Raw genomic sequence first — 20,194 nt, 5'->3', positions numbered from 1 at the left:
ATTGTGGCCTCTAAGATTGCGGCGGCCGCCCGTTTCTTCTCGGAGGTCACGCAACAGCCATACAACAGCTCTAGAAGTTGTTTTAACATCCGCTAGATGTCAATTGCTTCGCGCCGGAAACGGCTGGGTCACGTCTCACTTCCGTCCCATGGCGGAGCGGGCGGAGGGCGAAGAGTGAGCGATCTGTCAGAGGCAGTCGCGATGAGTTGTTGCAAGCTGCAACAGTAGTGAGCTTTAATAGCTTGGCAGTACCTAGAGCTTGTTGCTCGCTAGGGCTTCAGCTGTGTATTTCTCCACCTGTGTGGAAGCAGCGAACTCTTTAGATGCGAAATTCTAGAGTGGAACAAGCCGGGTGTCGCCGCCTTGAGTGATGGATTTGATGCCTCCGCGCTCGGGACATCACCGGTCACGTCAGGGTAAGATGCAACAGCCGCCCTTCCACGTTACATCCGTTCGCTGGCAAGCTGTGGATACTCGCGCTCGCTCGCTGAGTGCAGGTTGGTTGCGGAGCAGTAGTTTGGCTTTGCCGACGTTGCAGTCTCATCGACCACGTACGGCCAGTGCAGGAACGAGCCGTGGTGGCCGTGCGCTAAATCGATTTCGGACAGCTGTAGCTCGTCGTGTTGCCGTCCATCCTTCGCCATGCTCAGCTGCCGCCTCCTCCCGTAGCATTCGCGCGTCGTATTTCCTTTAGAGAATTGTTGGCTCAGCTGATGACTGCGCGATGCTAGCTAGCTGGGCGTTCGGCCAGAATGTGTACTCGCCGTCGGTTCCCCAGCGCCCGCATCTGTCCAAACAGCGGTTGCACGATGCCTCGACGCTGGCTTCGACGTCGGCTTTTGCCCCAATCCCTGCACATAAACAGCAGTCCCCGACTGTCTAATCATAGAGAAAGTCTAATCATGGCATTCACTTTCTGCAAAGGAAACAGGCGCGATAACGGCCCAACGGAGTTCACGACTGCGCCTCTTCTCCAATGAAAGCTCTCGCAGATAGTGGTGCGGAGATTCTCGAAGATAGCGACTTCAAGGGATGTTGTGTGCGCTGCGCGCTACTGTGCTTGCGTCCTATCGCTTGTAGTGGTAGCTTCTCATCTTAGGCTTCTGTCTGCCTTCAAGCCTGTGAATGGTCGATGCTTCAGGTATTGTGTGCAGCCCCCGCTGCCGTTAGAAACAATTGTTACTTTGCATTCCTAATTGCTGAGCTGCTGCTATAAATTCTTGCGTCTTCCAGTTGTGCAATGCTCGCATCGTGCACGAGTATTTGCGTACTACCTATTTGCAGTCAAACGATGCATCGAGGTGACCCTTTCACTACACTTGTTGCATTGTGGCGTCTTGTATTTCCAGCATTTATAGGTTTTCAGCAGCAGAAATGCTCTGCTAAAATAGCCCGAATTCAAATGCCGCGAAAAAATTGAGGAGAGAAGGCTGAAAGAAAGATAAAAATATCCCTTACAGACTTATAGTGTGTAGCCATTAACTCTGGTATATAGTGGGAGTAAACGCGATTGAAATTTGGTTTAATAATGTTTGACATGCCAAGGTAATTTGTGTTCCCCTTTTTTATATATTTACAATTACAAAAATTGGGAATTAATGATAAAATGTGCAAGACAGCTAATTTTCTCAAACCTTGTGTGTGTTTCCTTTGTAGGTTTTCTCTATAATCACACATGAATATTTCTTGCATTGCTGTAAGTAATTTTATTGATAATTGCATGTTGGCTCTGCACTGTCAACTAGACTGGTTGATGGAAATTCACCGATTCATTATTTTATTGCAGTTAAGTTGGATGAGTGTAATTTAGCCAAAGTAACATTTAGGGGACATAGACAGTGTGTCTTGTTCATGGGCATCATTCTTTGTTTACATGGTCATTTAAAAGGAAAGCTCAACAATTAAATTTCATCATGTGATAAAAGCTAAAGTACATGTAGTTGCAATGCCAAATATGCATAGAGCTAGTTAATCACCTGGCATAGGCTGTGCTTTCACATTGAATTGGGTGTGCATTGAAAGAAGCCCAGGTGGTTAGACAGATTGTGTATCACTATCAGATCATATTTTGGCATGTGAAACCACAGATTTTCTTTTTCTGCTCTTGCATGAAGTGTAAATAGTAGCCTCTAAGTCACGTGGGCTGCAATTTGTGACTGTGAAGACTGTGTTCTATGGAAGACTGCCTATGCATTCAAAGACATAACATTCCATTGCCCAAGAGCTTTACGAATGTCTGTGAATATTTTATATTTCAAATATGAATTGAATAGTTACCGCTATTTGGTTCAATAATTAAGCTTATTCAATCCTCGGGGTAGAAAGACCAATGCAAGTGGTGACTATTTCAAATGATGCTTCAGGAGAGCGGCAGTTGTTTCTCAGAGGCACCAGTTTCAGAGCCAACAAATGAGGCAGATAACGTCTGCTGGATGAGTTCCAATCATTCAGTTAGAATTCATCACATTAGGCTGCTACAAATGTGTTGGCTTGATTTAAGCGAAGTGAATTATTACTTTCCAATCTCGCCATGTTTGCACCCTTTCAAAGCAATGTGTGTTATTGTAGCATCGTTGGCAGGCATTACTACTATATATAAGGAAAGCAGTTGAACTGTCTGGCATGGCATCTGCGAACACCTATTTGCCGTTCACCAACACCAAGTTTTGCAGGACTCAATTGATGGGGTTCAGCATGGTGTGAAGACCTGAAAAGGTTGGTTTCACATGTCATTGAATCACATTACCAGGTAGCCTGACATAATATGACGCACCCTGTGTAATTAAACCTGGCTGGTATCAGCCGCATCAAATTGCCTGTGTTTACTGGTGCTTCGTATAATGTGTACATGGGATCAAGGGCACTGTAATGGCCTTTAGAACCACTGTCGCACATGGCTACTAGGTCCTGGCTTGAAGCCTCGGCATTCTTTAGACTGCAGTAGGCCATGCAAAGGAAATGAGCAGCAACCTTTAAACTTGGAACTGCTTCATCAATTTTAACATTCTTTTTATTGAAAGTGGTTACAAATAACTATACTTAATCTCGTTTAGCACTTTCTGTACCTTCCGTTCCTCTATCAACACAGGACCCAGGAACCTCCCTTGGCTAGCAGGGCGGCAGCGGGCACGTGTGCGTCGTGGTCAGTGATGGCAACTTCGGTGCATGCCTGCTGCCCAACACCGCTGCAGCCACGCGAGCGGCGACTCTCTGCGCAAGCTGAACTTGGTACTGGGGCACACCCACGGCCACCCAGGCCACGCAGCCATGTAGCAGCTGAGCAGCAGACTCCTGGTGAGCAATCGAGACTGGCCACACACTAGTGCTTTTAAAGGAGTAGTGACGTGAAATTTCTTATTTTTCATTATTTGTGTTAAGTGTAGATCCTCTACTCAAAGCCTTGCCAAGAATACCGGTAATCCTCAGGTGCCCTAAACACTTTACTATACTTTCTCTGCAAACCAGTTTGTTTCATTTCCCAGAAGATGTATGTGTTGTGATGAGGAAGGTGGCAGCAGAATATTGACATTTTGGCATTTGCTCCAACTATCTTGGTCGTCTGCTATGCTGCCACTGGTTGCACAGCCTGATGGCATGCCAGCCGAAGCGAGTGCCAAAACAGTGCAATATTCTGCCCCCACGTAACGACCACCTTTCACATCATGACACATACACCTTCTGGGAGCCAAAACTGAAATTTCTTCATGATAACTAAGGCACACAAACTCAAGTTATTTGTCACAGGAAATTCAAAATACAAGCAAAATTAGTTACCTTGACTAGAATATTTGTAGCTCTTGATGCCACATTTCACTCTCCCATGATGTGAAACTGCAGCATACAATAGCAGCAGGGTGTTGATGTTGCGCAGCAGAAGTCAGCAGTCCATGGTTGCTCAGCTTGTTGATGGCGTAGCTACCCCCTCCACGATAGGGTGGCACGCAGTCCAGCTTCGGCGAGGTGGATGTTGCCGCATCATGTGCTCAGCATGTTGATGCAGTGTTCCCGTAGTTACAATACCTTGCTCGTGATTGTGTAATAATTAGGCAATTATTACTATGATTGTAAAACATAATGTTGGGTTGTTTTTCTTTTTTTCGCAGTACTCGCAATATTGTGCAAACATAAATGACACATTACATTTCTTACCAATGATCGTAGTGCCACACATTGACGTCACATTCATCGCACAAAGTGGTGATGCTATTGGTTGCACCCAACAAGCTTTCTCGGCAGTGCTGCAGGGCCTCTTTAAAGCAAGTTATTGAGCTTTAGCTTGTCAATAAAGACAGTGCACCTTGCGGAATACCTAGTAACATGAACAGCAATAGCAGCACTGGTTGCACCGTCTTGTGGCGCATTGTTTAACCAGGGACACAGAGCTATTTTTGTTGTGACAACCATATCCTACTAAGCTCCTGATGCTAAGTGTTGGCAGTGGCATAATCATTAACCTGCATTGTTTTCTAACTGTTCTCTAGGCATGAACACTCATGCGGACAAAAACATTTCTGACATGTTGTGGGTGGATGAGGCGTTGCAAAATGTCTCTACCAATGTTACTACTTCTGTCCACATCTTTGGTAACCCGATATGTTGCAAAGGGCAAGACATTTACAGACATGCTAAAGCCTTGTAATGTTGCATACTTAGACAGCCAACACTTATTTCAAGCTGTTAGTCTCTGCATTGGTGCAAAGTCAGAGTAGCCTATTTGTGCCTGCTCCTCCGTCAAAATCTGGCTTGCTACACTAGGTGGCACTTAAAGGGTCCCTAACCAGGCCACACAGCAAACTTCGGTAATACACTGGAAGTTGTTGCATGTCCTATAGGGAGCGTTCTGCCGCAAAATTTTTTCAAATCAGCTCATTAATAGCAGAGATAGAAATATTTCAGTGCCGCAAACCCATGATTTCAGAAGGCGAGCTCCACTGCCAAGCAAGACGCTCTCTCCACTTGCTCTGTCTAGCCTCCGCAAGCGAAATTCCCTTCTTTACGTTCTCCCATACCGTACATCGAGGATCGCATGACGCATACCTCACGGGCCCTGCCTCTCTTTTGCGGCGCGGCACCCTTCCGTAGATGGCAGTGCACACGAGCGGTTGAGATTATCTAATTTCACACAGCGCATGATTTTGCTCGTGGTGGATGAGGACACCTGACTAGTGGTAAAAGTCTGTGCTACATGAATACTGAGGCAGACACAAGCTGATTGCAGAGCATGATCCCGTGCTGGAACGCAATAGAAAATGACAGTTTCGGTGTCTGCGCGCGCGACTGCACGACGTGGGAACAAGCAGACGAAACGGAAGTACATCTCTCTTGCTGCTGTGCAAAGTAAAACAAAAACATGCAGACGTTCGGTTTGTGTGTTTTGTTATTTCTCCAAGCTTTAATTCGTCTATTCTAGCAACATATTACACAAATAACAGATGTTGCCCCGAATAATTCTTGAAGTCGCGTGTCACCATGAGCAACGTCACAACGTGAACACGTCTACGTAGGCGCATTAGCACGTGTACGTTATTCTCCAGCTTGTAGCGCGGCGGCTGCAAGGAGAAGAGAAAACAGTATTCGGTTTGAACTTTCAGGTCTTTCCTCAGCATGCAGTGATGTAATACTTCGCAGCATGCAGTGATGTAATACTTCGCAGACACGATCGTTATCACGCATTGTATGCTCTGCGCTTGTCAGCTAAAAGAGGCCAGACTTGGTGAGGGGCCCTTTAAGGTCAAGATACAGGAGACATATTTTCATAAGGTTGGATTCCTTTCAGCCTGAACTGAATGAAACAAGTATGAAGGCTCAAGGATCATTGGGGTTTCAAAGCTGCCAGGGGGAGATTAATCTACAAAAGGTGTAGATAGGCAAGAGGAGGCTGAAGGATTGATGGAGAAGGGAGATCGAGTAGATATATGGCCGGAGTATGAAGGAAATTGAGAATTTTTTTTCTTTATGACTAGATAGTTTCATTATCTAGTATCTGGATAACGATGTTGCTTTCATGAGAGAGGATGTATATGCCATAGCTCTGTAATGTGGTTCTGCAGCCGAAGCTGTGGTATCAGCCAATCATGAGCATGCAAGTGCACATGTTCTTACCTTGTATTTACCCGAGTGTAACTTATCGGCTCCATCTCAAGAGCCAAAGCATGTCGCATACCTTCTATTTAACTCCAAAGAGAGAGTTCTTCCCGCTTGCCTGTTTCACAGTGCACATGAAGAGAGACAGTTGCAAACTCGTCCGATCCTCCATTCATCTTGTAAATTACACTGTTGTGTTCTTTCCACTGTCCTCATCTATTTTACACTGTGTGTGAAGACAGGAAATTTTAATGACAGGAAAAGGGGATTAGGAAGAGTGACACTTTCATGTGATCAAAGCATGTTCTTGTTAATTACATATTGAGCCAACTTTTGGCTCACGGTAGTTAATCACTGACTATCAGACAAAACGCTGAGCAGTAATAAGCTTGTAATGGCTCATTCTCAGGCTGCGATATCAACACAAAAAAGAATGATTAAATGAAAATAAAGTTTGCACCTTCGAACTCCTCTAGCCTTATCACTGAGAAAAAAGGCTGAACAGTGAAATTTGTGGTGTCTGATAGCGTGTGCCACTAATTCCACGTTGCTCAGTTTTCGATAGCAATGTACCAATTAGTTTGTGAATGAATAGTTATAAGAAGGTCCAAAAAGTGTGGTGTGGCCTTCAGTTGCTATTTTTGGCACTTCGTAACTCAATTTCTCAAACGAGTCAGTGCTGAGAAAGGTTGAAAAGAATAATCCAGCTGCCTAGGCTAGCTTAGCACTCCCTTTCAGGAAGTTCATTTGAATGTCTAGTTGCAAAATACTCCTTTAGATGTAAACATATAAGAATACTGCTTGTACTAGGGCTTTAAAAAAATAGGCATGCAAGGGCTGTGGCAGTAAACCAATTGTGCTTTACAGGTGAACATTTGCTAGTGGTATCTTCAAAGGAATGCTTTATCAATATACTACTAATCATAAGAACGTACTAGTATTGTGCACTAGGACCTCAGAAGCAATAAGCAAGTAAAATTGGTACCAAAGGCTCTTTGGCATATTTTTCCTGCAGCCAAACAAAGTGTTACAGGCTTAATTTTCTACCACGCGACCACATTCAGTGACGGGAGGAAAGCAAAACTACTTGTGGCATTAGATATAAATGCATATTAAAGGACCTCAGATGGTCAAAGTTAACCCAGGCCCTCCAACCCCTCAGTGTCGCTCATATGTGAATGAAGATGCTACATCTCTAGTAAGCTTTAAAAGTAAACAAGTAAATGTTGCGATTGCATTGTAGTGCTTTGTAAGTAGCTGCTGAAATTTGATATCTGAAGGAGTAGCCCAGAGCAGCATAATTGAGTGCGAATACTAATTCCATTCATCGTTTCGACCACCTTTCTTGTGATGACTGTGATCCGGTGCAGTTCTTTGTACGTGCAGAGGAAAATTCTTCATACCGCGGAGCTGTTGAATAGTGATGTGCTGTCAGTCAGTGTTTGCTGTACTTGTAGGGATGCCAGTTCAGATTAGGAAAATATGGAAAGAGTCAACATTAATTGCAGGCTCTGCTTTTTGGAAGTAGCAACATTCACCCTCTCTTTCTTCAGTAGTCTCATCGTCTGTTGTAGCTGGCAATGTGAGGGAACGACACTTCAATCTTCAAAGCATACAGTAAAAGCTCGTTAATTCGAACCGCAAGGGGAAGCCGCTTCAGTTCGAATTAACGAAAGTTCGAACTAACGAAAGTGAAGGAGGGCAACAGTACACTGCGATTTGGAAGCAGTAGGGCATGTCAGAAATTTGGCGTGTGCCACGGGCACACGCCATCTTCAAGCCGAAGCTCTGGGTCCGACTGTGCCACACCACCGATGTCCTCCGAAACGAACGTTAGCCGAGGCTTAACACCATCACAATGAATCGCGACGGCCGATACCTCTTAAGCTGAAAACAGAAGTGCACAACCGATGAAGACTGCCGAGACAAAGACGCTGAACACGTGAAGGTGGCGAAGGCCCTGATTCGTTGGTTCTTGATTACAAGCGCAGCTGCGACGTACTTGATTCGCTGTGTTTTGGAGCTTGCCGTGCCATCTCCACACAACATTAGCAGCTGTACAACTTTTGCGAAGCCTCCGAGATTCGCAACGGGTAAGAAGTCTCGGAGGTTACGTAGAACGGAGAGGCGACAGCCGCCGCTGCCTTCTGGCTGACCCCGTGTCGGTTAGGTTATTGTCCGATTTCGCCTTCTCTCGCCGTTATCTCCGTTTCGGAGGCAATACAGCCTTGTGTGTAAGCACTAGGCGCGTTTCTCTGGCCGTGTGCCAGGCGAGCGTAGTTCGAATTATCCGTGAGGGAAACTTCTCGCGTTCGAATTAACGGACTTTTTTATACATAGACTTCTATGGAGCTTGGCCGGACCAAATCGTACAGTTCGAATTATCCATAAATTCGAATTATTGAAGTTCGAATTAACGAGCTTTCACTGTATGAAACATTGGTCGAGTTGACTGCAATGACATTATTTTACATCGCAACGCAGTTGTCACTAGAGCTGAGTGTGCTCAAGCCATGGCATTTTCAAAGGTGTTGCTGCTCAATCGCAAGTTGGCAGTCAGAATGCGAATTTCTCTTTGAGAAGCACCCATGAGCCTTGTGCATTGTTTTTGACAGTGAGGTTTTTAGTCGTAAATGCACCAATGCATTTGTACTGCTTAGTAACTCACCATGGTTTCATAATGGCTATGGCCTTGCGCTGTTAAACACAGGTTCACAGGCTCAAGTCATGGCTGCATTTTGACCGGGGCAAAACGCAAAAGCACTCGTGCACCATGCATTGAGTGCACATTAAAGAAACCCATATGGTCAATATCAATCTGGAGTCTACCACTATAGCATGCCTGTTAATCGGAACGTGGTTTGGACATGCAAAATCCCAGAATGAATTTTTTTTTTTTTCATTTGCACTCCCTATAATGTTAAACGAAATAACACAGCATAGCTCTACCATCATTATCCTTGTCTACACTTAGAAGAAAATTTTCTGGCCTTGCCTTTTAAGTCTTGAGCAGGCGAATTGGTGATAAGCGATTGGCACCACGACCCAAGCAGAACGCAGTTTTTCTTTGCACTAATCCGTGAAGCGGTAGTTTCAGGGTTTAAAAAAAAAATAGTATCGCATGTAATTGTACTTAATCCCACAGTTTTTCACGCGTAGAATCCACGCGTCGGAGATGCATAGCCGGTGTCATCCGCAGTGTTCCAGCGTGAATACGATTAGCCGGTCGCCGCAGAGGGGAGTCCCTGCGAGTTCTGCAAAAAAATACAATCGTCACGGCTAGTCACGGCCTCCGTTCTTTTGAGTTGCTGGACTCAAAAGAGTCGCGAATTCGGCGCGGGCAGCTGGATCCGCGCGCCGCGGTAGGGCGTTTTTTTTTTTTCTTCTATCGCTCTGCCTGTCTCTTCTTTTTGCTCCATTGTTGTTATAAGCGAGTGAGGAGGCTCCGGCGCGCGCGTTGTGGCGCTTCTGCGCTGCGCTCGCGTTTGCTCGCTTCACGGCACGCGATTGGCGCGCCGGCAGCGGACACGCTGGCTCTCGCTCCTCGTTGTGCAAATGGCGTAGTGGCGGTACCATGGTTTTTTTTATTATTATTAGTTTTTTTTTAACCCGTATCCCTGCCTCGCTTGACGTTTCCCGGAGTGCCGACGAGCGTCCGGCAACGCACTGTTTCCTCTCTCTCTCTTCGGGGCTGGCGGGAGCGCTGGACCGAAGCGAAGCGACGGCTGCGTCGCTCGCTTCGTCTCGTACGCCTTCTACCTGCTAGAACGGCACATGTTGAGGCGAGAAAAGAATAATGGGGAAAGAGGGGAAGCTACAGAGAAACAAAAGGGGGGAGTCGTAAAACAGCGAAAGATGAGTGTGTGCATTGTGCGCTGCAAAAAGAAAAGTTCTTCGCTTTCTGTCCTGCGAGCAGTCGCGCAATAGAGATCAACGAGTTCGGTAACGGCTTGCTTTTCTTTCCCTTCTTTGAAGGAGGAGGGAAATACCGATTATATAGGCGTACTACACTCGCCAGTCACGGCAAGTAAGCCCTCGTAGTATCGGAATGGGCCGGGGGGAAAAAAGCGTCTGAGCACGGAACGCGCAACCTTTTACACCTGTCTAATGGAGCTCCGGAGCGATAGTACCGCGTCTTCTTGCGTGCGTCGAGCGCGCCGGCTAGGCGCACATATATGTCGATCGTCTGCCGTCGTACATTGCGAACTAGGCCGCGCGGCGTCCTTTAGGAACGAAGCTAACGAGGCGTGCCTTAGGCGGTCCTGCGCGCTTTTGCGCCGCACAGAACGGACCAGAAAAGCATTCGTGCTGCCGGGGGCTGCGAACGCACGCAGATCTTAACGTCGGGAGGACACCGCGAAGCGCCCGAGCTCCGGCGTTATACGAGGCGCGGCACGCGAGGTAGGCGTGAAAGTCTCGACCACCGTGACCGTAGGCGAGGCAGCCTTCATTCGCTCTGCCTTTCACGAAAGCACCGTGCATAGGGCCTCCAGATGCCACCTAACTTGGTGTGCCACAATTATGTAGTCCTTATTTCGTCGTGCATTCGGCGTACTGTCCAGCACCAGCGCCGCTTCCAGTGTAGTAGTACACTATAATAGCAAATGCAGATGTGGCATAGAATAGTGCAAGACGTTGTGCACACTGCCTTGCATAACAAGCATTAGCAATGTAGTGATTATTACTTTGTTTCATAGGGCATACATCTCTTATGTGCGATTTCAAAGCAATTCATAGGCTCAGAAACATACCTACCTAAGCGGCCAAATGCACACCATCATTTCTATACTCAGTGGAAAGCTAATAGTTTAGTGCAAGCTCTATGCACGAAACTGCATTGCTCCTACTGTCTGTGCCTGCATGCCCCAGAACATAGCCTGAGAGGCTCCTTCCCCTCCCCTGGGATGTCGCAGAAATGAGTGATCTGCACCTACACAAATTCTCTGTGGGCTAGACAGTGGTGCACTTGCCTCTGCATTCCTTGGCTCAAGAATGCAGCCTATGGCTGTTGTGTTATATACAGAGCTATTTAGGTCCTTCTGTGCCTTGGCTATTTAAACCCTTGAGAGCTGTTTTCGTCACACAGTTTCTGTAAAAACGGCCAGGGATGAGCTCAGCTTGTGAGCAGTGCTTTGCATTTTCTTGCAACTGGATGAGTATAGTTTTGTCTCGGTGCTTAGTCGTGCTTTTGACAGCTGGCAGCACACAGTCCATGGGACAGTGCAAGCAGATGTGAATTTCTTCTTTCTGAGGAGGTAAAATATCTTGGCAACTGAAGTCTCTCAAAATAACCTGGCCATTCTTGATAAGAACTTGGGATAGTAGCATGGCGTGGAGGGGGGTTAATATACCACACCACAAAAAAATAAAAGCAACTTCACTGAAAAAAGAAATATCTTTTTAAATATTAAATTTAAAATTTAGATATTAAAATTCTTGCTGCCATTTGTCTGCACTACATACAGATTCAGCACAGTATTTCTCAATATACTGAGGGGCTAAATGGCTTTCTCTTTTTTCATTGTGTTTTTACATTGTGGTTGCCGTTCTTGCACTGATCAGCCACTGCTAGCCTTGAGCTTAATGTCACTCAGTGCAAAGAGCTTAATGTTTGCCATGGTGGCCGCAGGCGAGCAGCGACGTAGTGCAGTGGAACGCCTGGAGGAGACTAAGGCACAGTACGTCAAGTCGGAACGAGTGCTGGACAGTCGTCAGGGGCTGCGCAGCCGTCGTTCCGAGGGCGCCACATTCGAGCCACCCTTGCTGGCGCGGTCGCCCTCAGCCTACGAGCTTGTTGAGCGGCTCAGGGCCTCTCCGCCAGCAGCTCTGCTTGCACGAGCACCCTCCCTGAAGCTCCGGCGAGCCCCGTCTCCGCCCATGCGTGCGCGTGCCTTGTCTGAGACGCAGGCGAGGCGGCTGCTTCGTCCAACTAGGTGAGAGAGTGAAGACCTGGCAAACAAACCTCTGTGATGACGAATATTCAAAGCATGAAAAAAGGACGAAAACATGATATAGAAGACGATACGAGGACTGATTCTGAACTGAAAGTATTAACATTTTTTTTCACACTCTGAACATTCATCACAAATGGAAACAGACTTTCCCAACATGCTGTACTAACGCAGTTTGAAGCTTCTGTGAAACTATACTTTGTTTCATGCTTAGCAGGCAGCGCTGCGGAAGCTATAGAAGTAATGCGGCCATAGAAGTCTCGCTCCATGCGTTATGCAGTCGAGTTTGTGATATGCAATACTTTCTATATAACTATTTAATATATGTATTAGTACAACTACAACTTGTCTATGTAAGTTTGCCTCAAACGACAAATTATTTGTGCACATTAGTGCTTTCAGCATACAACATATGTTTTCATCACAAGAGACAGTGGTGCGCCGTGGCTTCTGTGTTTGCCGAAACATCCCACTCTGCTCCTTCAGTGGTAATTACATTCAGATCTGCAATGCCTTCCATGTACTAATTACATCATACTTTATGACAAAGGTATGAGACAATGGGCCTTATAACATAAAACTATTCCAATATGCTTTTATTCCAATTTCCTGATGTCAAATTCGCGTAACCAATGACGCAAGCATCGGGCAGTCACCCGCAGGGTTGTCTCAACAGACCAATCAAACTCTCTTCTCGTTCATAGAAGATCACTTTTGTTTGCTTGAAAAATTAGTAATGTTGGCTACACTGAGCGGCTTGTCTTATCTAATTCGCTGACAAGAGGCGAGGAGCACGCTCAAGTGGAGAGGGATTCGATGAGGCAGAGCCACTTCACTGAAATTGCTAACCAGATGAAGAGGGTGATGCCAGCATTTGCAATTGGTCCACTTTCCCTTACTTAGCTTGCAGTGGCTGGTCGAAAATCGCCGCGGCATGCAATGGAAGCTTAAGAATGACGCTAAAACGGATCCTCAGAGTTGGCAGAACGAGATCGTAAACGTGCCATAAGTGCTGGAAAAGGTTACAAGGCCACGCAAAAAAATTTATACGCCAATCAACCCATCCTCTTTGGCAGGTGCGAATAGCCAGTGTCTAAGCGATCGGCGGCAGCCATCTTTTATTCCTTTCGGAATGGGGCAACCTGCAGTTATTCAGAAGAAAATGCAGTTTTGTTCGGCATTATAATGAATCTTATGCGTACATGGCACTTTCATGCGGTGAGTTTTTGCAGTTTTCTGACATCGTGCGACAGGCAGGTGAAGTGGGTGCAGCCCGAAAGTTTTGACCTATAGCCAAGGGCTAATTGCAAAAAGGTGTCGAATCAGAAATAACTATTTTTCTTTTGTTCAGTCCAATCATGCAGAATCAGTGTGCACGCGTCATATCAGATGGGGAGCTATCACGGTTTTTGTGACGTTGCGTGACCAACAGGTGAAGTGGAGGTGGTCAAAAAATGTTTTTGGCCAATCATGGAGCGCTGATTACAGAATTGGAATAGAACATTTTTTAATAGTTTTACATTATAGCACCCAATGTTACATCAAATTGCGTGAATCATGGCATCACATGTGAGAAGGATGATATACTATTTTTGAGTTGTGGCAAGAGAAATCGTCTTCATTGCATTGCCTGTTATGTATGAAACAGTGTATATAGTGTGCATTTCTGCTGACATGGCAAGTTTGCTTTTGTTGCCAGTTGTCAATTAAACCATGTGTACGCTGAATTCCCAGTCATTCCTCAATATGATGAAGTTGATAAAATCGGAAATTCGTTTTGTTGTATCAAAATCTTGCTGTATTGAAATTCGCTTTTTTATGCAAATCAGTACAGTTGCTGATACATTCTTCTTACACAGGAGGGGCTGCGAAATTTTCCGAATTATTAGGCAGCTGGAAAAGGCAAACTTGAATGAGAAAAAAATTCATTTTGTTGAATTTGAGAGTCAGCGACGAAAGATATGGTTTCATTCTGTGTCGATATCTTTGCATCAACACTACAAAGCAAAGCCAGCCACGCTTTCATATCCACTTCCTCCACCCCTGTGACTGATAGTGTAGCCCACACTTGGACGATGCTCTGGTGAAAAGCAGCAAGGAGCAAATGCTTAGTCTGTCTCTGGCTTCAATGCCTCTCGAAAACTGATTACACAACCTCCAGTACTAAATGAGGGGGAAGACAGCACACATGATGACATGCCAACTCTTTGCGCATGTGGCAGGTTACCTCTAAAATGGGGTACGCAAGGGACGTATGCTCTCAGACGCACTGGCACTCGTGCGCCACCACGGCCGCACAAGGAAAGAAGACCACTCTTGTGTTCTAGTGCTGTTCGCATTTACAGAAGCTGGCTTCTTGGCAGCAGTGGTGCCTTTCTAAGTTTATAACCCTAACCTGCCAATTATCTTGGCTTAATTTTGCTCTTAGCTTCTTTCCATGTCGGCAGGTTACCAAGCTGGCCATCATCGAAATATGTTGGAAACGAAGTCCAGGCTAAGTTCAGCCTATAGTGGGCCGTACAGAAATACTGCTCGCCTTGTCCCCTGCAACTTGAGAGAACCCTTGCACACAGTGTTAATGTTAACTTATATTCAATAAACTCTATGCACATGAATTCTGTTGATGGAAGTCCTGCATAATTTATTTAATCACATTAAATCGTAAAGAACAAAGTTAGTGTTGTTTATCATTCGTTTTTTTCTCTCTCTCTCTCTCTCTGTTTTTAGAGCGCTGCAGGTGTTCTGTAATATGTAGAGCTTGTCAATTCATAGGGGCTGGGGATTGCTCTGTGTGGTTATGTCATGGATTTCAACAGCATGTGTTCGAGGCTAAATTATTGTTTATGAATGAATAATGATCGCATTGCACCTGAAAGTACACAAAGGTGCTGTCTATGGGCTTTTGGGACATGCAGGCAAGACATCCAAAAATAGTGCCATGAAATGCTTAAGTTTTAGACATGAAGTTGAAAATGGCAACTATGGCCTTCATTCTTTCTGCAAATGAATTTTTTTCCCCCAACAAGGAAATGCAAGTTGTTTTCAGAGTGCTTTACCAGTGTAAACTGATACAGTGAAACTCTTCTGTCTTTTTAGCTAGGGGACCGGTAGTGCCGGCACTGGCTAGTACAGAGCAAGGCACTATTATCTGATGGAGAGGGAACACTGTTCTACGGTGGCAATATGGCACCAGTACTGTTTTCTTCTGTGGCACAGATATTATGTATTAAGCAGCCAAAGTCGACAGCTGCTGCCTCTGCACTGCACTGCAGCACCCTGCACTGCACATCAAGATGCTACTGAGTTCAGTGGCACTTTTTGAGTAGTGATGGTTTATGTATATCTGAAATTCCAAATGTGAATCAAATGACCCATGTTATTTGACTCATATTCACTTTGAGAATTTGATATTTTTGATACATTTATGGCCGAATGTCATCAGCATATTTAGGTTGGTTGCATTAAAGAGGACTCTCCTAATGCATATTTAGTTCTGTTTCTTTCTTCATCAGCTGGATCTATTTATGCCTGTCATAACTCATTGCTCCTTCGAATCCACTGCTGCCCCCAGCTGCATTTTTTCTCCAGAACTCATTCTGGCATACTTGTCCTGTGTCAGGCTACCTGTCCTGTGCATTATATGGCCTACTATGGAATATCAGCTTATCCACACTCCTTATTCATGTCGCTGTCATCTTCTCAACCTCTCGACATTACTCCTATCATATGCATTCCATTACTTATTGCACATTGCTGAGCTTCCTCTGATGTTCCTTTTTTGTCTTCCCAAGTATCAGCCCCCCATAAGTTAGTACTGACACAATGCAGCAACCCTATACTCTTCTCATGGCCAGGCATACGAGATGGGAATGATCATTATTGACAAGCAAGGGATGCTGCTAAAGCCAACATTTCAACAAGTGGAATTGTCATCTTAGGGGCAACTACTGCTACTGCTCTCACGTTTATTAAAAATGCGAGAGGCTGAACCTCATCCTCCTTCTCTTTTCTCTACAAGTTCACACTTCCACACCTTCAGTGAGGAAGGGGTATTAGAGCCTAATATAGCTTTGCAGGGCAACTTAAAATATTCATTGTTTATCCACTTCAATGAGAAATACTCATTCTCACAACCACTGGTCTGGAGAATTACCTATGCTTCAGGAGGCATTGTTGCTGTGTAGAAGCAGACCTGTTTTTAGCCTTGTGTGAACCAGTAGATCATTGCACAGTATCTTACAGTCAACTAGACTAGGGTGTTTCTTCCTCAGGCTTCTTGCAGATTCATTACCTCAATACGTGTAAAATAGTATTGTTTTCTTCATGCACATCAGCCTGGCGAACTGACAACTTGAAAGGCGGGAACAGTCACTGAATAGTAGAGTAAAGTAGGTAAGTCCAGCAGACGTACTGGCTGGACCACTCAAATCGGCCAGCCATCTTAAAGTGACATGGTGTATATAGTTATACATTGTTACTTTATTAAACCTCTAGTGGTGTTATATGCTCTGCACATCGCTAGTCTTCCCCAGTTCCTCATTCATTCGACTAAAATATCACATTGCTTTCTGAGGGTTCTTATTGGTCCGAGTGGTCAAGCAGCAGAGATTTCTCATTTACTTGAGACATCTCTATAAGTGAGAGGATATTTTAGATAAACTAACGAGCAGCTGGGTGATATTTGTGGCATGTATAGTGGATAAAACCACTGGAGGTCTAATCAAGTAGCAGAACCAATAAAAGGAGGTAAACATGTTCAGAAACAACAATTGATCGTGTGAGTGCTAGATTCGCAGCTGTGTAGCATTGCTGTGGTCGGCACAAGGTAAGATTATGGGAGAGTGCAGTGGAAGAACTGTATGCCCAGCTTTGAACTAGTTGTGTGATCGCTATGGTGACGAGACATAAACATTGAGGGAATAATATTTGTTTCAGGACTGACCAAGATGTACAGCACCAGCTAAGGCGACTCATTGCTGGTGACACTCCGCCATCCCTTACTCAGTCATCCGGTCTGGCTGTGGTTCATAAGAGTCTGCCAGATCTCTCACCATCCCGAACACGGCGTGCCAGCACAGAGCTTCGAACAGCCGGTGATCTGTACGGTGAGCAGTCTCCGGTTTACAGCAGAGACCGCTACTATCGCAAGCCCCGACCTTCATCGGAAACGGTCGTGGGCCGGAGCCTTTCATTCCGGCCCCTCGACCTGCCGAGCCGAAACTGCGGTCTCAGAGCAGAGGCAGCTGCCTCTTCCAGGCGACCCGTGCTACGTTCCAAGTCCGATGTGGCACACCGTAGCCAACCGGATTTGGGGACGGGAGCCCGGGACATGCAGCGGTCACTCCCCGACCGCTTCTTCGACACCCTAGGCTTGGATGCAAGCACGTGGCACAGCGTCCTCTCACCGTCATCAGGGTCAGGCTCGTCACGCTACTTTCACAGCATCAGTTCTGCAGACTCATTGGGCCGGTCCTGTAGTCTGGCAGGCAGTGACTCGTCTTCAGTGGGCGGTGGCTGCGGTGGGGTCGAAGGCTGTGCGGGCCTGCGCAACCGAGACCTCATTGACCATGGTCCGGCCGAGACGTCCATCGTGGAGAAGAATGCCAGGGTGATAAAGTGGCTTTTCAATTGCCGTAGGGCGACCATTGGCTCCTGACCACCGTCGCCAAAGATTCAAGCTAGCGTTTGTCCAAGGGTCATGCAAGCAGTGTCTTATAGTTTTCCTGCAGTGTGGTTGTAAGGAAGTGGTCATGAGCAGTTACCAATGTCGGGTCTGATGTTCTCCAGGCAAAGGGAGAGGTTGCCCCAAATTTCATGGGTTGCTTTCTACTGTGTTGAATTGTCTGGTCTAGTTTTTATTGTGGCATTGCACAAACAGTTTTTGCCTTCACGTTTTAAGATGAGGTTATGCATAATGTAGATGATTTGCGCAGCAAGTCTCCACTGGCTTGTCCAATAGATAGAAAGTGCTTCTAGTGTAACACTGTTAGACAAGGTGGGGTATGGTGTAATTGTCCACCTATAGGACTGTTCATTTTGGCCACTGCTGATTGGCGGAGCAGTACGAGCAAGGAGGGTGCGCCTGCTTTGTTGTTGCTTGTATCCTAGCCCAGCCAATGAGTGCTTCAGCAGCAGGCAAAATGGACAGTACTCTAGGTAAACACTTACAGAACCCCCTTCACCGCCCTAAGAATCTTGCGGATCTAGAACTTGAATATATATCGTTTTCTTTCTCTATAAATGCAAGAATTTTTTTTGCCTGCATGAAGCACAAAACAATGTATTTTCGTATTTTAATGATAACCATGCATGTTTATAGTTTTAGTCATAATATCAATAGAAACTCCGGTCACACAGAGTGAAGTTAGACATCTGTATATTAGTCATCAATGCACTACTGATCCTGATCTCGCTACATCATGCCGAAATCAACCCACCGAAATTGTACAGTTTCGAACATGTACTTCGTAACACCAATTCAGTTTGCTTCATTTGGGAGAACACTCGTATCAAAAACATCAGCGCACAAGCCAGGCTAAAACCACATCGACATGACCGCCCTTCACCCATCTATCTACTGTCCGGTCATATTCTCTATGCTGTACATTTTTCTGTCCCTTAATGAAGTAAAAGAAGTTGAAGTTTTTGATGGCAAGTTGTGAGGACTGTCCTTAATATAACAGGTTCCTTGTTGCTGGACGGCATCACTCTCGAACACCATGTTCTTGTTTTTTAATTATAATTTTTTAACTTGAGTTCTAGGGTTGATGCCTAATGTTACTTGCATTGGCTCTGACTTCCTGCTTTGTTCTTTGAAGTGGAACCCAATTTTATTTGGTTTTGCTGTATAGGTAGCTGTGGGCTCTTGTCACACTCCCCTATGTTTTCTTCTGTTGTGCATATTGTCTCTCGGAAGGAGAGACTGCGAACAGATGAAACAAGAAATACTGAAAAACCAAACAAGATGAGCTTGTCTTAAGCTTTTCTCTTTCACTTGTCCAAACTCCCCTTCTATATGCAAGTGGGGGGACGCGTCCAAGGCATCGAGGAGTGTGGACGCACTCGCATCACGCTCCGCAATTTCCATGTTTTTCGTGTGGTCCAGTTCTTCGAACCTACGAAAAGTGCACCTCATCGTTTCCGGGAAGTCAAGCGGCAGCCAGGGAGGCCAGAATTTTGGCCCTTGGACCATTTTTCACGGAAATACCACGAAGGGATTGCTACCTCCACAAGTGAGCCAGTGTAAGCCTACCGACGAGTAGCGAGCGGCGGCGGCCGCGACGCCGGCGGCGACTCCGCCGCGACGCCGACGCTGATGGCGTCTCAAACTCCAGCGCGTTGTGCGAAAAGCGGTTCAGCGGGAAGAGCCTCGACCAGCCATGATTCCAACACCGAAGAGCACATGGATTGCACGGACATCCGACCGCACCAGGCGATGACCACAGACGCAGAGATAAGCCCATCACCGTCCACCGTCAACAGCGGTGAGAATACGACCGACAAACGCATTCAAGACGCCCAAGAGGGATGGACCACAGTTGTGTCCGTCAGGGAAAGAAAAATGCAACGGAGAGAACGTGCGCAGGAGCACCGGAAGAACGAATCTCCAAAGAACGCAGACAAGCCAAGATTTCGCCCGCGACGCAACGGGAAGAAACTACCACCCTTACCAAAGGACGATTTCAAGGTCATTGTGAGACCGCATCAAGGACTCCCGCTTCGAGCAATTACAACTCCCGTGTTGGCCCGTGCTATTATAGAGGCTTGCAATGAAAAGATCCAAGGTGAGCAGTTTCTGCTACTTATTAAGCCTGGACCGAACATTGTAATTGTTTCAACCCCAGAAAAGGAAGTCGCAAACACATTGCGCCAGATTACATCACTCAAGATAAATGGAAAACCCCATGCGGTGAAAGCGTATGTAGCTCTGGGGGACGGAGCAGTTCGGGGGGTAATCGACGGACTCGCCCCACATACGCCCTCAGACGTCCTTAAATCGAAAATCAGAGTGCGCACGCTAAATGTGGAAGTCGCTCACGCACGAATGCTGGGGGACACTAAGAGTGCCGTCATTGTATTCTTCGGAAACGTAGTACCAAGATATGTGTACTACGAGGGAGGCGAAATGGCCTGCTATCCGTATCGAAATACAGTGCAAG

General features: G+C 46.0%; 2 protein-coding genes across 3 annotated transcripts in view; one reads left to right on the top strand and one right to left on the bottom strand.

Annotated features, from left to right (window-relative positions):
* Positions 1–20,194, bottom strand: part of LOC139060764 (acid sphingomyelinase-like phosphodiesterase 3b) — a 94,124-nt gene that overhangs the window by 32,179 nt on the left and 41,751 nt on the right. The gene's annotated exons all lie outside the window — the stretch shown is intronic.
* On the top strand, positions 136–19,092 carry LOC139060765 (protein FAM110A-like). The gene is made up of 4 exons (XM_070539880.1): positions 136–416; positions 3,089–3,294; positions 11,714–12,017; positions 16,971–19,092. Exons 2-4 carry the CDS (start codon positions 3,150–3,152, stop codon positions 17,689–17,691), a joined length of 1,170 nt encoding a protein of 389 aa, XP_070395981.1. The 5' UTR covers positions 136–416; positions 3,089–3,149; the 3' UTR covers positions 17,692–19,092.

The sequence above is a fragment of the Dermacentor albipictus genome, chromosome 6 (assembly GCF_038994185.2).
Source record: "Dermacentor albipictus isolate Rhodes 1998 colony chromosome 6, USDA_Dalb.pri_finalv2, whole genome shotgun sequence".
Classification (NCBI taxonomy): Eukaryota; Metazoa; Arthropoda; class Arachnida; order Ixodida; family Ixodidae; genus Dermacentor; species Dermacentor albipictus.
The sequence above is the reverse complement of the archived record's forward strand: the minus strand, read 5'-3'. Positions and strand labels throughout refer to the sequence as shown.

Coding starts and splice junctions, on each gene's coding strand:
- LOC139060765 (XM_070539880.1), top strand. CDS start 3,150: ATGGCAACTTCGGTGCATGCCTGCTGCCCAACACCGCTGCAGCCACGC. Junction 3,295..11,713: donor AGCTGAGCAGCAGACTCCTG/GTGAGCAATCGA, acceptor TGGTGGCCGCAG/GCGAGCAGCGACGTAGTGCA. Junction 12,018..16,970: donor CGGCTGCTTCGTCCAACTAG/GTGAGAGAGTGA, acceptor TATTTGTTTCAG/GACTGACCAAGATGTACAGC.